Raw genomic sequence first — 18,717 nt, 5'->3', positions numbered from 1 at the left:
GAGGTAGGAAGAAAGGAAGATAAAAAAACAACACAGAAATAGACAATTAAAGATGAAGCGAGTGAGGGTAGACGAAAGGTAGTAAGGCATTAAGACAGGAGGTAAGGATAAAAAAAGACCAAAAGTAGCCAGAAAGAACAGAGGGATAAGGCATATTCATGTGAACACTCGCTATAATTGGCAACACACAGCCTTGAAATATAAGCAGACTGTGGATAGCATGATAATGTTCCATCTTCCTCTGGATACGGTCAGTGATGCATAAGCAGAAGTGTTGAGAATGATGAGGCCACATCTCAATCAAGACGCTAATTTGCTTTCGGACATACTGACACATCCAGAGGATTAAACGCCACTGTGGAGGCGTTTTCATTCCTAACTAAATTTGATTTAAGAATCTCACAACTCAGCGTGACAGAAAGCAATCCTGGAGACTGTGACAGAGTTCATATGGTGATGTCTGAGAGGAGCAGGGTGTGAATATGTAGTTATTTTCCACTCTAGTATTCATGCTAAAAGATGAAAAGAATTGTTTCACCCCACAAGCCCTCTAAAAGAAAAAACTGAGATTAGATATATCTGTGAGCGAGTTGTTTTTTTTTGGTTTGGTTTTTTTTTTGGTTCATCCTCCTGCAGCAATATCTGGTTACGAAATTGATATTGGACAGATACATCTGTACCTTGAACCCACATGACCAACACAAAATCTAGCCGCATGTATAACTAAAAATAAAATTCTGCCAGAGGTTTAATGCAGTCGTTTTTATGGTTTGCAAGTAAAAACAACACAATGTTGTGGTTTAAGGGAGAGTGTGAGCCAGACAGTTACTTCCACTGTTTGCACTCTTTAGGCTTGAAAGCTAATCCGCTGCAGTTCAATATTTACATTGACAGACACGAGAGCAATGTAAATGCTCTCATCCGACTCCCAGCAAGAAAAGCAAATAAGAGTAATTTGCAAAGTTTAAACTATATCTTCCTTGAAACTATTATTCATGAGAACATATTCAGGTTTCTTGAGCTTGTGGTGGTCCCTACTGTGTGATTTGCAAACGGCAAAATATGTTTGAAAACTGTTGATACTTACGTCACTGGTGTTGACAAACCAGGCGATGTCTCCAAAGGAAGCCAGTTCCCCGTTTACGTAGCAGCTAATCTCACTGTTTTTCCAGCGGTTGTAGACGTGAACCAGGGTCACCATGTACCACTGCAAGAACAAAAATAAGCAGACTCTCACTAAGGCAAACTCCTACTGAATATCTACAGTATCAATCACACACACAACAAGATATCAATAAGTCAAGCATGTCGTATTCAATTGGCCTGCTTCCATCATGTTTTAGGACTCCCCTCCAGCTACGATCCCACCTACTTAGATATCCGGCTCAGTCCTCAGCCTTTCAACCAGTGAAATAGGTTACCGATGTTACCAACGTGAAATAGGTTATTGTGGTTTCTTCCTGACATGAAATAAGGCTTTAAAAATAGAGTGAAAAATCAACTAAAATGAGTTCTGGGTCCTCATGAGGTTTATTGAGGTACGGTGGTGCCTTCATGCCCAGGGGAAGGAGGAGGATGTTTCAAATCGTCCGATGCAATGGTCTTCCGTGTGTGCTGTGCCTGGAAGGGACTGGGAATATTGGATAATCCTTCTCTCCCGTTGCCCTCATTCCTCCTCCTTCTAGTGCGACTTCTCCCAAGAGTCCGGTAAGAAGTGACAGTTCTTTCTTACAGCAAAGTCCAGATTTAGTGTGTGCGCACGTGTGTGTGCGCACATGTGTGTGCGCACAAATGATTGATTATGTGTGTGCAGACTGATTTCATTGAACTATCTATAGTGACATTTCTAGGCATTGCCTTTTTGTGTGCATGAATGTTTGGTTGGTTCACCAAGCCAGTGCCAGTATTGTGCATCGTGTTTTGTTCATTTTCGTACCTTCTGTGGTTTGAAGTCGTACTTTACACAGTGCTGGAATCCTTTCCCCTTCGATTTTAATGAGGTCACTATCAAACATCCACCCACAAAGTGTGCAGAGTAACCCATGCCTTTATTGGTGCGAAAACTGAAAAGAAATAAATGGAAAATACAAACAGTTTTAGTGAGGCTGCACAAATTCATACTGACGACATTCAGGGGTCACATGGGGTTCTATTATTATAAATACTTTAAAAGGGTTTCAAATGAATGAAGATAGCAAACAATCACTTCTCAACTTCACAGACTCTTCCCATCATTCCACACGTCCTGGGGATATGGACGCGTGTGATTTAGTGAATTAATCGTTTTTTTGTTTTGTTAAAAAGGGCACAGGGCTGAAAAGGAGCTTTTATTACAGATTCAAGCCGTCCAGCTTGGTACTCATTTTCACAGACGCCTAAACAGATCCCCGTTGAGTAAATTAGATTTTTGACAGAAATTAATTATTGGTTGAAAAGAAAGATCAACCAACCCTCGGATCCTCAGAGAGGACGCAAAGGATGAAGAGACAGGAAAGATGGAGGGAGACGCACAACCATTTTTTATCTGAGACGCTGGAGACTGCACTTCAGCAGCACGTTATGGGGGATTAAATGCATTTTAAAAATTATACATTTTCATAAACGGGGACATGTGCACATGCAAGTGTTGATAATTAAATTGCATGCACCCATGTAACACCACCTTTCAAACAATTCCTCTATTCTATCAAACATTTAAATGACAAACAAAGGTTTACTAGTCAAAGAACAGTATTGTTACCTACCAGTACAGGTAAGGCTTGTCTTTGTCTACATTGATGTTGTTGAGAGGATCCATGCGGAGCCATGTGTGGAACGTAAACCCATTCTGGTACGGCCATTTTGCTATAGGAGGCAGAGCTATTGCCTATTAGGGGGGGAAAATTCAAATAACACAAAACTGTGGGTTAGTACAATAGGCATTCGTTCTACAAACAAAAACAAATTAAAGGTTGTTTGGTACTTAAATTAAGAAATTATGCACCTACAGAAAAAGGACACAGCCTGTGTTTGCGGCCTAATTTTTCATGATACAGATGACAAAGAACAAGGCCGAGGTTTTGAATAAACTAACAAGCACGCAACCAAAATCCTCAAAGCATGATTTGAATAGTCCAAAGATGAATAGCCAATAGCCACAACATCATATATTTAGAGAAACTTTACAACAGTTCCGCAAAATTTCAATATCCTTTCAGGCCAGAGAAGGGTCTGCCATGTAATGGCAGACTAGATAATGACCAAGAGGATACGTAAAGCCTATCAATTAGAGAAAAACTGCACGGGTCAGTGAACGGCTGATTCACATGAAAACAGCTTAGAAAGCACTTACTATAAAAGGATTCAGGAGAGACCATTTTGTAATATCCCCCCTTTCTCCTTCTCATTAGTCTATAATAGAATGTCTTTATATTGTACATTTTGGGAGTCCATCATGGGTTCCACAGTCTGTGGCTCAATATTTATTAATTTCCCATTAATATCCAGTTGAAAATCTTGCTTCTCATGTACCGAAACATTCAAAAGAGAAGTCGAGCAATAACCTCGAAATTCATGGGTATCAGCTCATCATCTATGTTCAAATACACTTAAAAAGGGAATGTTGTTCCATTCTGCCATGTAATGGTTGACATTTTGTCGTGTACTTACAGCTGCATTTTTCCCTGGGAAGCTGAAAAATGAGTCGGGGCCATTTCTGTGAGCCATGTACTTCAGAACTGACAAAAGCTTCACTGCATGACGAGGCTGAGGAAAAGAACAACACAAAAACACACAAGATCATTTTAGACAGGCATACATATGAACCTGAGTCACACACGTACTGTCTATGCGCGAGGCCACAAATGAAAAAAAACAAGTGCAGCTTTGGTTCAGCTTGTTCTAAATTTACCTGAGACTCATCAGACTTTGACAACCAGACTTACTCAGCAGCACACTCAGAATTCAGTAGTATCTTCATTTACTACATATTATGCTTATAACACACTGCAAAAGTAAAGCCCAAAAAGTAAAATGTGTTGCTCCAACACACAGAATTCAGATATTGGAGCTCAATCCGTGGGAGTGATAAAAGTTCCTGTATAATTTCACAATTTTCAACAAGGTTGTGGTTTATGTTGTTCAGTACCAGAGCACTTCGTTGTTAAAGTTCTGCACTCATCCCATCCGTAACATATCCCCAGATACTTCACACGAAACAAAATGAAGAGAGGAGTGGTGACAAGATCTGCTTGAAAGTGGGAGAGTGAGGTGAAATTTCGAAGCATAAAAGCAACTCGCCCTATTTCCTTGACAACTTGATTAGTGTCGCTGATCAATGAGCTACTTTCTCTCTCTTCCTCCGTCTCTCCCTCTGTGCCACTGGTCCTGCCTGCATGTAGAAACTTATCTTCTGTACAACTTTCATACATCTGGAGTTTACTGTGGCTATTCCATGATAGGAACACCACAACCACTCAAGCAGCCTAGTTTAGAAAACTAATGTTCTTCAACTGTAAAACAGCAAAATCGTGTAACATTAAAACATGTTTTACGCAATTTCACGAACAACCTCACACTGCGGAGTAGTATTCTACGTGATTTATCTCGTCTCTGTGACGAGGGCACCGGCCTGTGGGATGGCAGTAGTTGAAGTGTTGCTCGCACATTCCTCATGCTGGTCCCAGACAACCAAGACGGATGGCTGTGGCATAACTCTGACTCACCCACTGGCCTTTCTCCCCTTGCAGTTTGCTGAAGAAGAGCTTCAGCTCTTTTACTGTGATGCTGTAGCTGGCGAGGACGCCCAACATGTCCACCAGTAGATCTGCAAAACACACACACACACACACGGCATGTTACAACAGAAGTGGCAACGGTTTGCTAAAAACTAAAGTATTACAATCCTTATTGGCATTTTGCTAATCTAAATATGACAGTGAAGCGACAGCTATAAGAAGCTGAGCAGCTAAGACGTATTTAAAAAGAAGTAGGGTGAGCAAGACCAAGATTTTTTTTAAAGAGACTTAAAATAGAGAAGACACTCCAGGAGTCCCAGCTACTGTGCAGTCTCTTTCATTAGTTATTACTGGCTAATGATGAGCATGGTATGACAGATATATGACTAGTGTGCACGTACACGGCCCTTCTCAAAATGTAACAATAAGTGGCAGACTGTTGTATCTGGCTGGTCTTTTTCCTTTAATACTTGCGTTTAAAAGTACTGTTTAGCTCAGTCCTAACAAGTATTTCAGAAGAGCTTGTGTATGCGAAGAGAGGAGACTGTTTGCAAATATATTAAAAAGGTCATAGTTGTGGCGCTATGGTGACCTTGTTTAAGGCATTGATCATAAAATACAACATCCACGGTTGAAAGTCCAGCAAGGGACCATCGTTGCATGTCCTTTCTCACATCTCTCTCCATTTTCTGTCAGCTTTCTACCAAATCTAATAACATGCACACAAATATTTAAAAATAAAATCATATATAAAATCATAAAAGCTTAATGTAAAAGACATGTTCAGTTGTAAATGTGTATCAATAAAAAAAGTTGCTCAAGTTCTAGTGAACTGTGTGCCACAATTCAGAGGTAGAGGACATTGCATTTGTTCTGTGGTAATTTTCCCTATGAACATTACTTTCAGCTGCCTAGTTACTGTTGGGCTATATCGCCCCTGCTTGACTGCACAAACCCTCTAGGCCAGCGCTGTTCTAGCTAGCAAAAGTTCACTGAGCCGAACACTACAGGATTAATTCAGACTAATTTGCAGATGGGCAACAGACTAGACAGAGACTCTGGGGAGACTGTACAGGAGGAATGGGTCTGCTTTTCCTGCAATTCATCACAGTGTATGCAAAAATGGAGGATAAATAACTATGAGGTTATTGTAGATAGAGAGATTGGATAGGAAAGTTTAGCACTGGTTGTTGGTTTTTGGCACTTAAGCACCTCCTATAGTGTCTTGTCTTGGTCAAGCACAGTTCAGGTGAAACCAAATGAAAATGTATTTATTTAAGATGAGTATGGTTATGCTGCATTAAGAGATAGAACATATTGTTTCTTATCATCCAATCAAGAGAAAAGAAAGAACAATTTTTTCACTCGGGACTTGAGTACCTGCGATCATGCTGTCCGTGGTGGTTATACGTTGGAGCACCTGCTGGATGAGTCCCACATCAGTGCACGCCTGCAGGTTGCGGACACTCTTCTTGAGGATGGCGGTGAAGATGCTCCAGACCTCGGCCTGACAGGTGGGCTCGCATTTGTCCAACAGCTCCACCATGCACACGATGCTCTCGGGTTCTTGGATGATGAAGTTCATCTCAAGGTCAAACTGCCCGCCGACGAGCTGCAGGAGGAATGCAAAGATAGAAGTGAGTGAGGGAATAAGGGCGACAAAGGGGACGAGAGGAACAACGGTTTCAGTCACTCAAGTTAAATAAACAAACTAATGTAAGATGTATTTTACAATTTATTATCACCAGAAACATAACCAAGAGTCTCAAAAAAGGCATTTATAGTATGTGTGTGCACAATTTTAGGCAGATGATGAATCGTGCATCAGAGATGCTGCTAGCCAAGTGGAATAAAGGTCAGGGGGGAAACACAGGACTCTGTCAGTCTATTTGTTGGTCCGTTTGTCCGACGGTAGATTCAACTGTTCACAGCGAGCCTGAAGGCACCGATAAACTTAGAGCAGAAAATATCAAACATGAAGCCACGTCAGTGAAACTAACTGAGACATCCAGACAGACAAACAGTGAGAAGTGTATTTAGAGGTCTTTTGTTCCTGTTGGGCCTCAAATACTAACAGCATCTGACACAGCCTTGCAGACACAGATTAAATTAATTCTTACTTACGACATACAAGAAATTACACAGTCAAAATGAATAGTAATGTGGATCTCCTTCGAATGGCTATGGTAAAACAGCAGTTGCAGTATTTAAATACATCCTTCAGGAGTGTGTTTTATTGTGTGTTGGAAGAAGAGAATGAACACATGTTCTTTCACGGTCAATTACACCAGCCTGTATTAAGAATAAAAAACAAAAAAGAGAGGCAGTCCCGCCATGTTTGCCAGCCTTAACAGGGATCTCCAGCTCACGCTTGTTCAGCTGCTGAGATCGACTGCGTGTCCTTTTGCCAAGGAGTAATGTTCTTTGTGTGCGAAAATAAATTGTATGAGCCATAAATGTCATGATTCGTCACTTCTTAATAGTTTGGGCGACATTTTTATTATCGAGCCCTGCCTAATGGAAAAAGATAAGAAAAATAACAATGTTGATGTCAAATTAATATTGTGAGCAAGGCTGTCAAGTTAAGAATCAAGGAGGTGTGACTAGACAACAAAAAAAAACACAAAAACGAACATGTAGTCGTACTGTGCCATTAGACAGGCTGGATGTGAAAACAATATGATTTGGGGCAGCGAATGAAAACCGTCCCATTAAATTGAGTGACGCCGGATTAAAGCAGCGAGTGTGTGTCGAGTAGCAGATAGGGAAGGAGGGGAAACTGGAGTAACGCTGCTACCACAACTGTCTTAAAGACAAGGGATAAAGTGATGATAACACTGACACACCTCACCTTGTGTCCGTTCAACCCCCTCTCACTGATGTCTCTTCGTTTTCTCATGTCACGCATCAACGTTCTCACAATGATCCCATCCATCACCTCGCACAAGGACTTCCTTTAGCTAGACATTATAATGCCTTGTTTTTTTGGTAATGCATACTAATACATATACATACATACATACATACAGTATAAATAATACTCTAAATTGTATATGTAATTAATGATCTGAATATTTAAGGGCCTAGTCATATTTAGAAGTTCAATTTGTCCCTTTCTTATATGATTAACTTATTGTTTATGTAACCAAAAGCTGAAAAATGCACAAAGCCTAATGTGGCGTTTGCTTTTCATAACCGCCCAAAAGATCTTGAACGCAAATATATTTATGTTTCAAATAAATACAGATAAGCTATATTTTGAGATATAAAAGCAGTAAACACTCAAATTGAAGCTGAAAACACAAGCAACACGAGCAATTGTCTTTGATAAATTACTTAATTTATTAATCAACACATTTGCTTTAAACTAATTATGTGAACCAATCATCTCATACAAAATGCACTTTGGTCAGAGGTCTGTTCGCATTTTTCATGTTTTAGCCACTAGAATTATGGGCGCAAATCAAAGTATTCTTCCCTTTTTAGTCACTTAGCAAGTCAACGATAAATCATGCATCTCTCTAAAGAGTACCATTTATTAACTTGGGGGAAAGGCTGCAGCCAGGTCTGCCCTTAACGGATGTCGGGTGCCATTTTGCCACAGTAACAGTTGATGTATGAGCCTGACACTCTGCGTGAGTCGTCCATCCATCAGTCAGTTGACCAAAGAGACGGAGAACGAACACGAGGACGGGAACAAAGTACCACACTATAGTGACATACGCCTGGCACACACAGAGGAGAGGGCTGAGTTTGGACCCATTTTGTCATTCCATACAATCAGAAAGGCTCAACACAAATTGAACAATTACTTTGCCAAATTGCCTCATGGTGTGTGGTCCTGTTTATAAAGAGTCAACCTTAACATCCCCCCAGCTCTACTTACAAGACATTTGTGGAAATCCTGATTTAAATAATGCTAAAATAATGAGATTGTGTTGATAGCCAGAAATTATGTTTTGTCTCTTTATTAAATAAATAAAAAAATTCCAAATATTTGTTGGTTGAATTCTCAAGGTTGAAGATTTGTCACATTTCCCTTTTTATTCATTTTAAAACGGAACGCTTTAAGTTTTAATGAATGAGAAAATAAGTTGGACAATTAGTTAAAACTTATACAAAAATAACTCAAAATTCTTCAGTGTAAAGAGAAGAAAAAAACTTCTCATATGCAGCTTTGACGACACGTGTGGAATTCAGATAGCTGAGCTGACCGACGAGGAGGAAGTCACCAACAGTGATAGAACTATAGGCTGCAATCTGCTAGTGTGTGTAATATTTAATCATGACTACGAAACAAGTAAAGACCTGTTAGGTCTGATGTTGTCTGTCATAATGGGTGTTGTCTCTTTCAAACATCAGTTGGGATTCAAAGTCACAAGTGAGATGCATTATATGCTGCGATTCACAAGATGATTCTAAAATCTGTTTGTAATGAGTCCGTTTGGACTGGCTGATTTTTATCCAAATGTTTAAATAGAGATGAAAGCAAGCTGCAGCACAGAAGTGAGATGTTTTAACTCCAGTAAAAAAGTATAATCAAAAAAATCAAAGATGCCCAATCTTTTGGAGTTTCTTCAGATGTGGTTTTTAAAAGTCTGTGGTAATATTCAAATGTACTTTATAGCTCAGGCAGCACTTCTAGAAACTACGTACCACTGATCAACTGTGCCGGCTGAGTCAGAATACAAGTGAAAACCTCACAGCAGCTGGTTATCTCCATGTTGTTACTGGGTACAAAATACATCAGTAGACTTTACATTATAAACGGACTGAATTATGCTACCATTAATCAAATGTGACATTTTGAACTTTGGTTTTCAACTTACAACAAGGTTCAATTTCATACAACTGTGAGAACATTTAATGCATCTATTGGGGCATAAGCAAAAAAAGGTTTACAACATTTAATTTTCTTAAATTGTTCAATTCAAATCATTGACTTTGCTCTATTTCAGGAACAGGTGTGAGTGGTTTTCCAGCTCCAGCCTCGGCTACAGCCAAGGAGAGCTCTGCGGCTAAAAGCTGCCATAAAGCCAACTGTCTTCATGGCAGCTCGACACCAGACCCCTGGCTGGGTAACCTAGCCTGGCTGTTCTCCCCTGAGGCCTGCCTGAATTAATCATGGCTGAGCAGCCAAGCAGCCACTGGGCCGTAACACAAAGCACAAACAGGCTTCTATGGTCTCCATGGAGAACAACATTGGAGGATGGCAGGGCTCTAAATGTTGCGCCATAACCAGTATTCATATCTTTTGCCTGAGCTATACTTGTATTTCAGAAGGCCAATGATGGTGTGGGGATTTTGGGAAAGCAGAGAGATAAGAAATCAAATGTCAACAATGACGGCGTCAGACAGGCGGTTAACATTTTTACTACATGTAAACAACCTAATTGGGACAAGGAGTGTAAGCCGTGTTCACTGGCGGCCTCACGGGGATTTAAAGAAAAATTTTCCAGCCACATTTCTCATGCACACTTTTCAATTCACACAAAAAAAATTAAAAAGCTTCTAGACTAACTGAAGTGGAAAAGGAGGCAAAATAGGACACACTAAAGCAGACAGAAACAGATTTTTAAGTAAGAGTATACCAAAAAAAAATTAAAAAGTCAGGGTATATGTAAATAGGTATCAAAACAGGACCCTATGCTGCATTACCTGAACTGTTGATAAAAGCATATCAAGGTGTGAAAGTGCATAGGTAGCATGCACCGATTCACATATATTTTGACAAAAATTGGCATGAAACTTTGACGACAACTTAATGGAACAATAGAAAATGTATTAGGGGTAACATTAATAAAAGGTTTATATTAAAAGCATCCGTCTATACCAAACGTGTAGTGTAAATCACAAGAACACACAATTTTGGTAGTGAGAACAGACTTCTAAATCATTACAGACAGCCATGTGACGCTGAAGATGAGAACAAGCAACAAATGATGACTACTTTGTACTAAAGGGGAGGAAATTTCCAAGCTTATAGTAACAGGCAGAAACACTGCTCCTGCCAAGCCCCGGCTGCAGGGGGATGAAACCTCCTAGCAAAGTGTGTGTGTGTGTGTGTGTGTGTGTGTGTGTGTGTGTGTGTGTGTGTGTGTGTGTGTGTGTGTGTGTGTGTGTGTGTGTGTGCGCATGTGTGTCTGTGTCTCTGTGTGTGCATATTGATATTCGTCCTTCAGTTCCCTCCCTAATGAAACCCCGATTAATTGTACGGGTGAAATCATTTGAACATAAAGCAATTTGCCTGCAGGTGACGACGACAGAGACGGACTATGGAAGAACGCCTGTGACAAATGTGCGCTCACGTCGAGAACGTCTCCAGTTTGTCACATGGCTTAGATCAGGCTTTTGAATTGGTCTGAACAATCAGACCGCAGTACATCTATCACTCGATATCATCTGTCTGTTTGAGAGTGTTAGACACGAGGACAGGTCGAGGGGGATATCTGATGTCGGACTGATTTCATTACAGTGCCAGCGAAACCTCAGTGATGAAAAAGTATGGAAATGTAATTTACAGGCTACGTTAAGTTAGCCCTTTAAGAGAGGACTGCAAAGGCCATTGTATGTGTTATTACAAAACAGTTTGACTACGGGTTTAGAGGCAACAGAATACTAAAGAAATGGGCCGTCAGAGTGACCGTGCCTTCAGCACCACTGGCCTACTTTTCCAACCGCTCTTCTAACGGGATCGCTTAACGAGCTATCTTGTCAAACCAAAAAGGCAGTTGCAGCTTATTCTTCCCCCCTCCATACCACACAAACCGAAACATCCATCACAGTGACCCAAAACATGAATGTATGAATGTGATACGACAACATTTTATAATCCTGCTCTCTTCACTGCCGACAAACGCTCACATTTCCAACATACTGATGTGAGATGCTGAAATGGCTCCAGCAGATAATCTGTCCAACTCAAATCCCTCTGGTGCTTGTACTGATATGAGGGAATGAGCTTCTGATGATGTAGATGAGAGGATATAGTGAGGCCAAATGCATGCATCATATCATGCTCTGGTTATAATATATTCATGGTTCAAAATAAAGCAACATTCACATGAATTGTGACCACATTTAGGATCCAGTATATGCATGCAGGAGGACGTTGATCTGGGAAAATCTTTCTCGATGTAATGGTGATGTTGAACATCTGTTGAACTCGAAAGGGTTGAAGACTGTTCAATTTAACAGATCTATCATTTTCTGTAAACATTTCCGTTTAGTTGAAACAGTTTATTTTCACAGATTAAATACATTTAAGGCATTTTTATTACAGAACTTCTTGAGTCCTACGGACCCAGTACCGGTGTTAGGTTGAAGTCTATTCCCTCATCCTGTTGGTTCAGGATAAGGGTTGGTTCAAGTTTAGGTCGGGGAAAACGCAGATAGGCGGGGAAACTGTATCTGACAACACCGGGTTCACCTCTGTGCTTTAGTAGAAGGTTGTGATTGAAGATGGCCTGAATATATGTTATACTGAAAACAATCAACTTTGAGAATCCATAAAGCAACTGTATGCTGTTTAAACTGTCTTATTGTGAAGTATTTTAACAGTATATAAATATGTAAAACATGTAAATATGACTTAAAATATAAGATATAACTAGAAAATTCTAAACCCTGATGAAGCCCTGATGACTCAGAACATGCCGCCTCTGTTATTAATAGAAACAAAAGCAGTCAAATGTCACAATTTACAAATCACAGTGACCTGAAACTATGTTCTTGACAAAATATTTCACCGAGGCTCATGCTATTTCTGCCAACAACATTTGTGGCCACGCGAGCTGCCACCCTATTTTCTGGGACAATCTAATTAATAAATATATATGACAAGTTGTGGCTGATCAGAGCCGTCCAGTGCTACTGAGAGCAGCAGGAGATGACGCGAACCACCCTGAGGCTCCACAGTGTGGTGCCAGGAGTCGCTGCGTTTACTCCCGGCTTCCTGTGCAGCCTCTCCCGGTCGCACACAAGTGCTGATGGCTTTTCTTCCTGCTTAATGCGTAGACAGGAATGCCAACTTCCACAAGTAGAAACTCAGAATGGGTGACGACAGTAGCGGGTTGTTCTGTTGAAAGGTATTTGTTCGAAAAATGACACCTTGGAGTGAAATCATTAAAACAGGAACATCTATTCGTTGCAAGGAAGGAGCAGGCCTAACAGTACCGTAAGACTCGTTTGTTTGTATGAGGAACGAATTAAATGTGTCATGTCTTTTTATATTTATTACAAAATGGATCAATAAAACAATGTATTGATTTCTAATGCGACCTTTTCATATTTATATTCATTGCTTTGCTCATGTGCAACAAAGATTTAATGTTTTGAGTGAAAATGTCTTCATTCGGGGGCTTTTCCAAAACAAATTAGGACACATGTGATAGTCCGTAATTAAATTTAATTATGTAATTCATTCACACAGATGTGAAGTTTCTGAGCTTATGTTCTTTTAAAAATCTGTACTGTGTGAAAGAATCACAGAGGGACAGTAAATGGAGTAAGTGGACTCTATAGCAGTTGACACAGACTTGATATGACAGCAGGTTTTTAATTTTGTGTTTTTATTTCTGGTTGTCGATGTTTATAACTTGTATTGGTGTACTTATTGTTGAATAAAAAGAAAATGGGAAAAAAAGAATCTGTACTGTGAAAAACAAACCGGTTATTGCTTCAATAAATGCTATAAAATACGAGGTATGGTTTCTCCCAATACCCGGCTATGAAACATTCATTTTATCTTGAAATATGTTGGTGCACAGGAAAACGCCACGGTGTCAAATTAAAAATAGGCATAAAAATATCCGACACAAGAGGCTGGTGGGCTCTCCTTTCACTGGCTAATTACGTGTCAGCAGGAAACGGAAGTCCAGCCACTTCCAGTGTAAGCAAAAAGAGCCGAGGACAAAGACTGCAAACTAAATGCGGGGTGACAGTTGACTTGTGAGTGCAGCAAACAACGTCACTGCATGTTGGTGGTTTGGGCAGCGTTTCAGCTCATTAATAAGATCCGACAAGATCAGACGATCCCTTCTAACAAGTCTTGAATAGACAAAACAGTGTGCTTTTTTTTTTTATCCTGACTTTCTGTGTTGTGTTTTATATCTTGAGATATATGTAATCACTTATGCAAACAATCCTTATCTACAGAGTCAGATCTCCCATGCTATTTTCTTCACAAAAATAACTATGTAACAAAAGCGCACCAAGAAATTGTTATCAGACGATAATTAAATTATCATCGTGATAACATAATTCTGCCATATTGCCCAATCTTGCTAGAGTCTGCAGCTGTCACAACTCACCAACTCCCCCCAGCGCTACCTGTAATAGAGTGCTGCAGGAATTAAGTTTTAAATCCCAGAAATGAATTAGCATATTTGCACTTCTGTTTCCTTGTTTCAAAGTAAATGTGGTTTTTGGTTACATGACTAAAACAAGATCTGTGTGTTAAGAGATTTTAACAGTCAGTGGATACCCTTCAGTGAATTTTGAAGCTTTTGTGAGCCTTAAAAAAGGCGGTCACTCCAGTATCAAACGGCTAAATGACATCATCTTTACAACCTCGTTGTGGATACCCAATTCATGCGATCATGCTGTAGTCGGTCTCCAGCCCAACGCTGGCTTTGTATTGCTGCAAATTGCACGCATGCTTCCAAAATCCTAAATGTGGTGTTCATTTTGAAAGATTATCTTTCTGAACAAAACAAGCAAGTAAGACACTTTTGTTTGCCACAGGGCTTATTTTCTGAAATAATCCAAAGAAGAAGAAAAAAAAGCAACTTTTTGCTTAGGGAACCAGTGTGATGCCAACTTCCAGGAGTTGGTCTACACAAATATGTCATCCCTGGAGCGCATCATTAGAAGTCTAGATTGCTACCACTTTGTCTTTCTTGTAATATGGCTTGTTCCTCTCGCCTCTGTTGTTGAAAATATTCACAGAATATCAAACTGCCATCCTGCTTGGTGGATGAGCCAGCCACTCCACATCGGTCAACGCAGGAGTAGAAGGTAAAGTGGTGACAATTATGCATGCGGTGACCATGGAATACAATGATCACAGCTCACTGGAGTCTTTTTTAGCTGACTCACTCATTACATATATGACAAGTTGTTCCAAATACATTTCATGAATATTTCACTTGAGTGGTGCCAAAATAACTGTTTTGAGTTGATAGATTACTGCTTAAAATTGATAGATTATGTTGGGTTCTACTCAATGTAATACATTTTTATTGAAAGACCGATTATCTGACACTGTTCCTCTCACCTGCCTCCCTTACACTGAGAAACAAACAACAAAAGACAGAGGAGAGGTACAGTAGGTGGAGAGAGATATTTTAATAGCTGTATTTCTAAGAATATCTTCAGAGGGGCGATCTGCCAAGCTCTTGTTTTAAACAGTGGCTGACAGTCATTTTTACACGACGTTAAGCATGATAATGCCCAGGCAGTGGTCTGATCAACACATCATTTCCTTTGTCGTTCTGTTCGTTTGCTTAAGGAAACAGGTTTGCTACAACATGCAACAAACAGTAGATAACACACATAGATACATGTGGCCAATAAGGCTCCGCCGTTTTAGATTACATTCAAATTTTTATTTTTATGCCATCACACAATGTATCCTGTATTACGCAATCAGCACGTTGTGATGGGAGCGAAAAAGGCAGAGAAGGAGGAACGCAACTACCATTAGTAAAACCCATCTAGTATTCATCCAAATGGAAGAGATACGATTTAGATTACATCCCAAATGTTACCATCCATCCTCCCATTTCACTTGTTGATGGAGTAATGTGCGTTTCAATTACAAGTATGTCAGCATGCCTGTATGAGCTCCCTATTTATTATGCTACCATCCTCCAAAACATAACATATCATAAACTGTCCCCAGTGAAGGTAACCTACAGCAACAGTTTGTCATGTTATGGTTTAGCAAACATATACACAAACATAAGTGCATTTAAGTGTGAAGCTGCATTTTGACCATTTTTAACATTAAGCCCAAAGTTAAGCATTACATAAGGAAGTGTAGAACAGAGCAGAACAGTTGCAATATCTATCTGTCAATCTGGCTTAAATTGCAGAGTGGCTGCTAGTGTCAACATAAGGAAAAGGCTTGTCAGGAAATGGTCTTCATTAGACATCAGAGACCAGGCTTTAGGGCAATCTTTTGGATTTCCAGAGCAACTTTGACCCACTTAAGTCGTCTGCTGATGGAATGAAATGTTCACACTAAAATATCATCTATTGACTGCATGGATTTCTACTCCAGAAAATCTTTATGTGGTCTCAGCCTGGAATAAGATGTCCACTTTTCGGTGTTAATGTGTGGTGACTGCCAGATAGCAGACATGGAAAGTAGTGATTTGATCATGAGGCAAACAAATAATTTAATTGTTGGACATAGCAACACCTCCCATTTTAGTTTGCACAGTGGCAGTAAATAGGAAGGTTTGCTTTGGTGTAACATGTTAAAAATAGCAGCTAGATAAGGGAGGTGAAGAAGGAAAGAGATAAACATCCAGCCTGCCTTGATGCATGGAGTCAACTGAGAATTTCAGTAAGTAGGATCCACCCTTGAGCAGTCATTCTAACTTAAAAAGGTAGCATATGAAGTTCTTGATTTAAATAAACCATTTTGTTCACATTGAACAATTTGTACAAAATCTATTAAAAAGAGCCTAAATCCACAATCCTCGTTTTGTGCAAAAATGATTCCCAAGTGGAAGAAATTGTTAAAATTAGCCATGAATCTGTGTAACAAACGACTAGGATGACATCATATCATATACTTCCATCATTTTCTAAAGTACTTTTACCCATGATGTCTATGAATTACTTCCTTTCTGATGAGAACAAATCGACACAGTGTTGAACTTGATAGGACAGAATTTTTTTTTTTAAATAAAAAATGTAAATGATTTACAGGGCCGTCCTAGTAGCTGTGGCCTGGGCCCTTTGCCACATGTCATCCACTCTGCCTCCCCTGCCTTTCTAGTCTGTCTCTTACTATCAAATAAAGCAGAAATGCCACACAAAAAAAAAATCTCTAAAAGAAAATAGATCTTTTGATAGCTGAAGTGGGCTTCTACTTCCAAAATCACGAAAGATGACAGGCAGAGATGCTATTTCATCGAGCAAATGTCATACGAGTGAAACTATTGTTGAAGCCATTATCTATTTAAGGGATTTGTCAAGAGAGGAGATGCGACAGGATCTGGGCAGTTTAGTACCTCTAAACAATTTCCTGGACGAAACCCAGAATGGGGAACCAGGAAAGCGTCTGCAGGATATCTCCTCACAGTTGTTGTTCCCAAACCAGATTCCTGTAGTCTGTTTACAATTTCCCTCCATAAATTCGGGTCAACAGAGTTTAAAAACCTACTGAATATAAAAAAAGTGGCAGAGCCAGACACTCACAATACATCTGAGAAAGGTGCAGAAGGTAAATATAAGCTGACATATTTTTATCAAAACAAACTAACGTAAAAAAAAAAAAAACTTTAGAGTTTTTGCACTTGGACTTTGAGATACAGAAATGTTTTTGGATGATTCAGGTAAGGAGACAGTTGCCTTTGGGATTTCAAAACTTATTGTTGAACCTTGATGACTAGGGCATAATTCAATGCAACATTTGTGACGCAAGCTGCCAAATTGATAACCCCGGGGATGTTGCAGCATGAACACATCCAACCTTTTAACATTTACTTGGAGCGGCCTGTGACCAGGTGCTGCCCGTCTGATGGTCCTGGAGATGTACGATGGCATCGCCTGATGTCGCGACAGCCCGACTGTTTATGGGTTACTGCTTCATTCTTTTGACATCTCAAAGACTCTTGCCGTGGATTACGGCAGAACATACCAAGAAAAAAGAAAAACAATATTTTCCACCAAAATAGGTAACATTGCTCTTCTATTATGTAAGTGTAAAGAAGGGTGGGGTCTAAAGGAAAAATAAATATATTTCTTATAAAACTGTCAGATCAAAACTCTGAAATGTGGCTGATGATTGTCTGGGGAAGTTTTTGTTTGAGGTTATCTGATTAAAACCTGCTAGTCCCACTGCTACACGTTACTCAGAGCAGTTGATACGGTGCATCTTAAATGCAAGGTGCAAATACAAAAATACTTTTATTTAATTACTATGAAAGGAATAGAGGTCACAATTGAAGTACATCTACCAAATGTTTATATAATTATTTTTAATCTGCTTCCAAGTGGTACTGTACATTTCCATTTACCAGCATGCATTCATTATGTAAACTGATAAACTTGATGCATTAGTTTCAAAAACTGCACCAATCTCATTAAAATTACACTAAGACACACAGATACACTTTAACCACGACTTTCACATCCCCAAGAACACCTTTTCCATGACAGTTACAAGACACCGGTATGATGAGCCATGGAAATTGTTCCCCCATGTGCATTGCCAATCATAGGTACCGGCTAGGAGACAGTAAACACGATTACCTTCAGCCGTGTGATTTACTGGATGCAACTCACAACGACACAGAACCTGATGCATCGCTGAAAAAATAATCATGTCAACGGTGAGAAAGCATATCTCTGGATTATAAGAGAAAACAGCTATTTGGTAGTTTAAATGTATCTTGTCAAATGCTGAAAAACTAGCTTTTCTTTCTCTTAGGGAGGGAAAGATGAGCAAGGATATTGATTTCCAGCTTCACAAGGAAATTAAAAAAATTCGGTGTTATAAATGGTTTTATATTTGGGTGTGGATAGCATGCCCATCAATTCATTCTCATACCCAAACAAGTTCATGAATTGAAGCTTTGTACACTCCACCTTGCACAAGTTTTAATTATCCTCATCCTTCTCCTGCAGAGCCTGGTACTTCAAGGATGTGCAAACAAACGACTTACTAACAACTCACTTACATTTTGCTTTAAGACGATTATAGACATTTTATATGGGAAGTCACTACTCAGCAAGTTTACTTAATTTGAACACGGCAATATTCATC

The 18,717-nt window shown here is 39.6% G+C and overlaps 1 protein-coding gene across 2 annotated transcripts in view; it reads right to left on the bottom strand.

Moving 5' to 3' along the window:
• The window catches only part of lrba (LPS-responsive vesicle trafficking, beach and anchor containing), a 176,186-nt gene that overhangs the window by 144,028 nt on the left and 13,441 nt on the right, over positions 1–18,717 (bottom strand). For both annotated transcript variants that reach the window (XM_068588540.1, XM_068588539.1), the window contains exons 2-7: positions 6,096–6,327; positions 4,704–4,804; positions 3,649–3,744; positions 2,745–2,866; positions 1,937–2,063; positions 1,088–1,207 (exon numbers count right to left, since the gene is read on the bottom strand). In XM_068588540.1, the coding sequence (XP_068444641.1) occupies positions 1,088–1,207; positions 1,937–2,063; positions 2,745–2,866; positions 3,649–3,744; positions 4,704–4,804; positions 6,096–6,327 (798 nt within the window). The remainder of the gene's footprint in view (positions 1–1,087; positions 1,208–1,936; positions 2,064–2,744; positions 2,867–3,648; positions 3,745–4,703; positions 4,805–6,095; positions 6,328–18,717) is intronic.

The sequence above is a fragment of the Clinocottus analis genome, unplaced genomic scaffold (assembly GCF_023055335.1).
Source record: "Clinocottus analis isolate CAN_PGR_092001 unplaced genomic scaffold, fCliAna1.0.p SCAF_22, whole genome shotgun sequence".
Taxonomy (NCBI): Eukaryota; Metazoa; Chordata; class Actinopteri; order Perciformes; family Cottidae; genus Clinocottus; species Clinocottus analis.
This window is presented reverse-complemented; position numbering and strand designations above follow the sequence as displayed.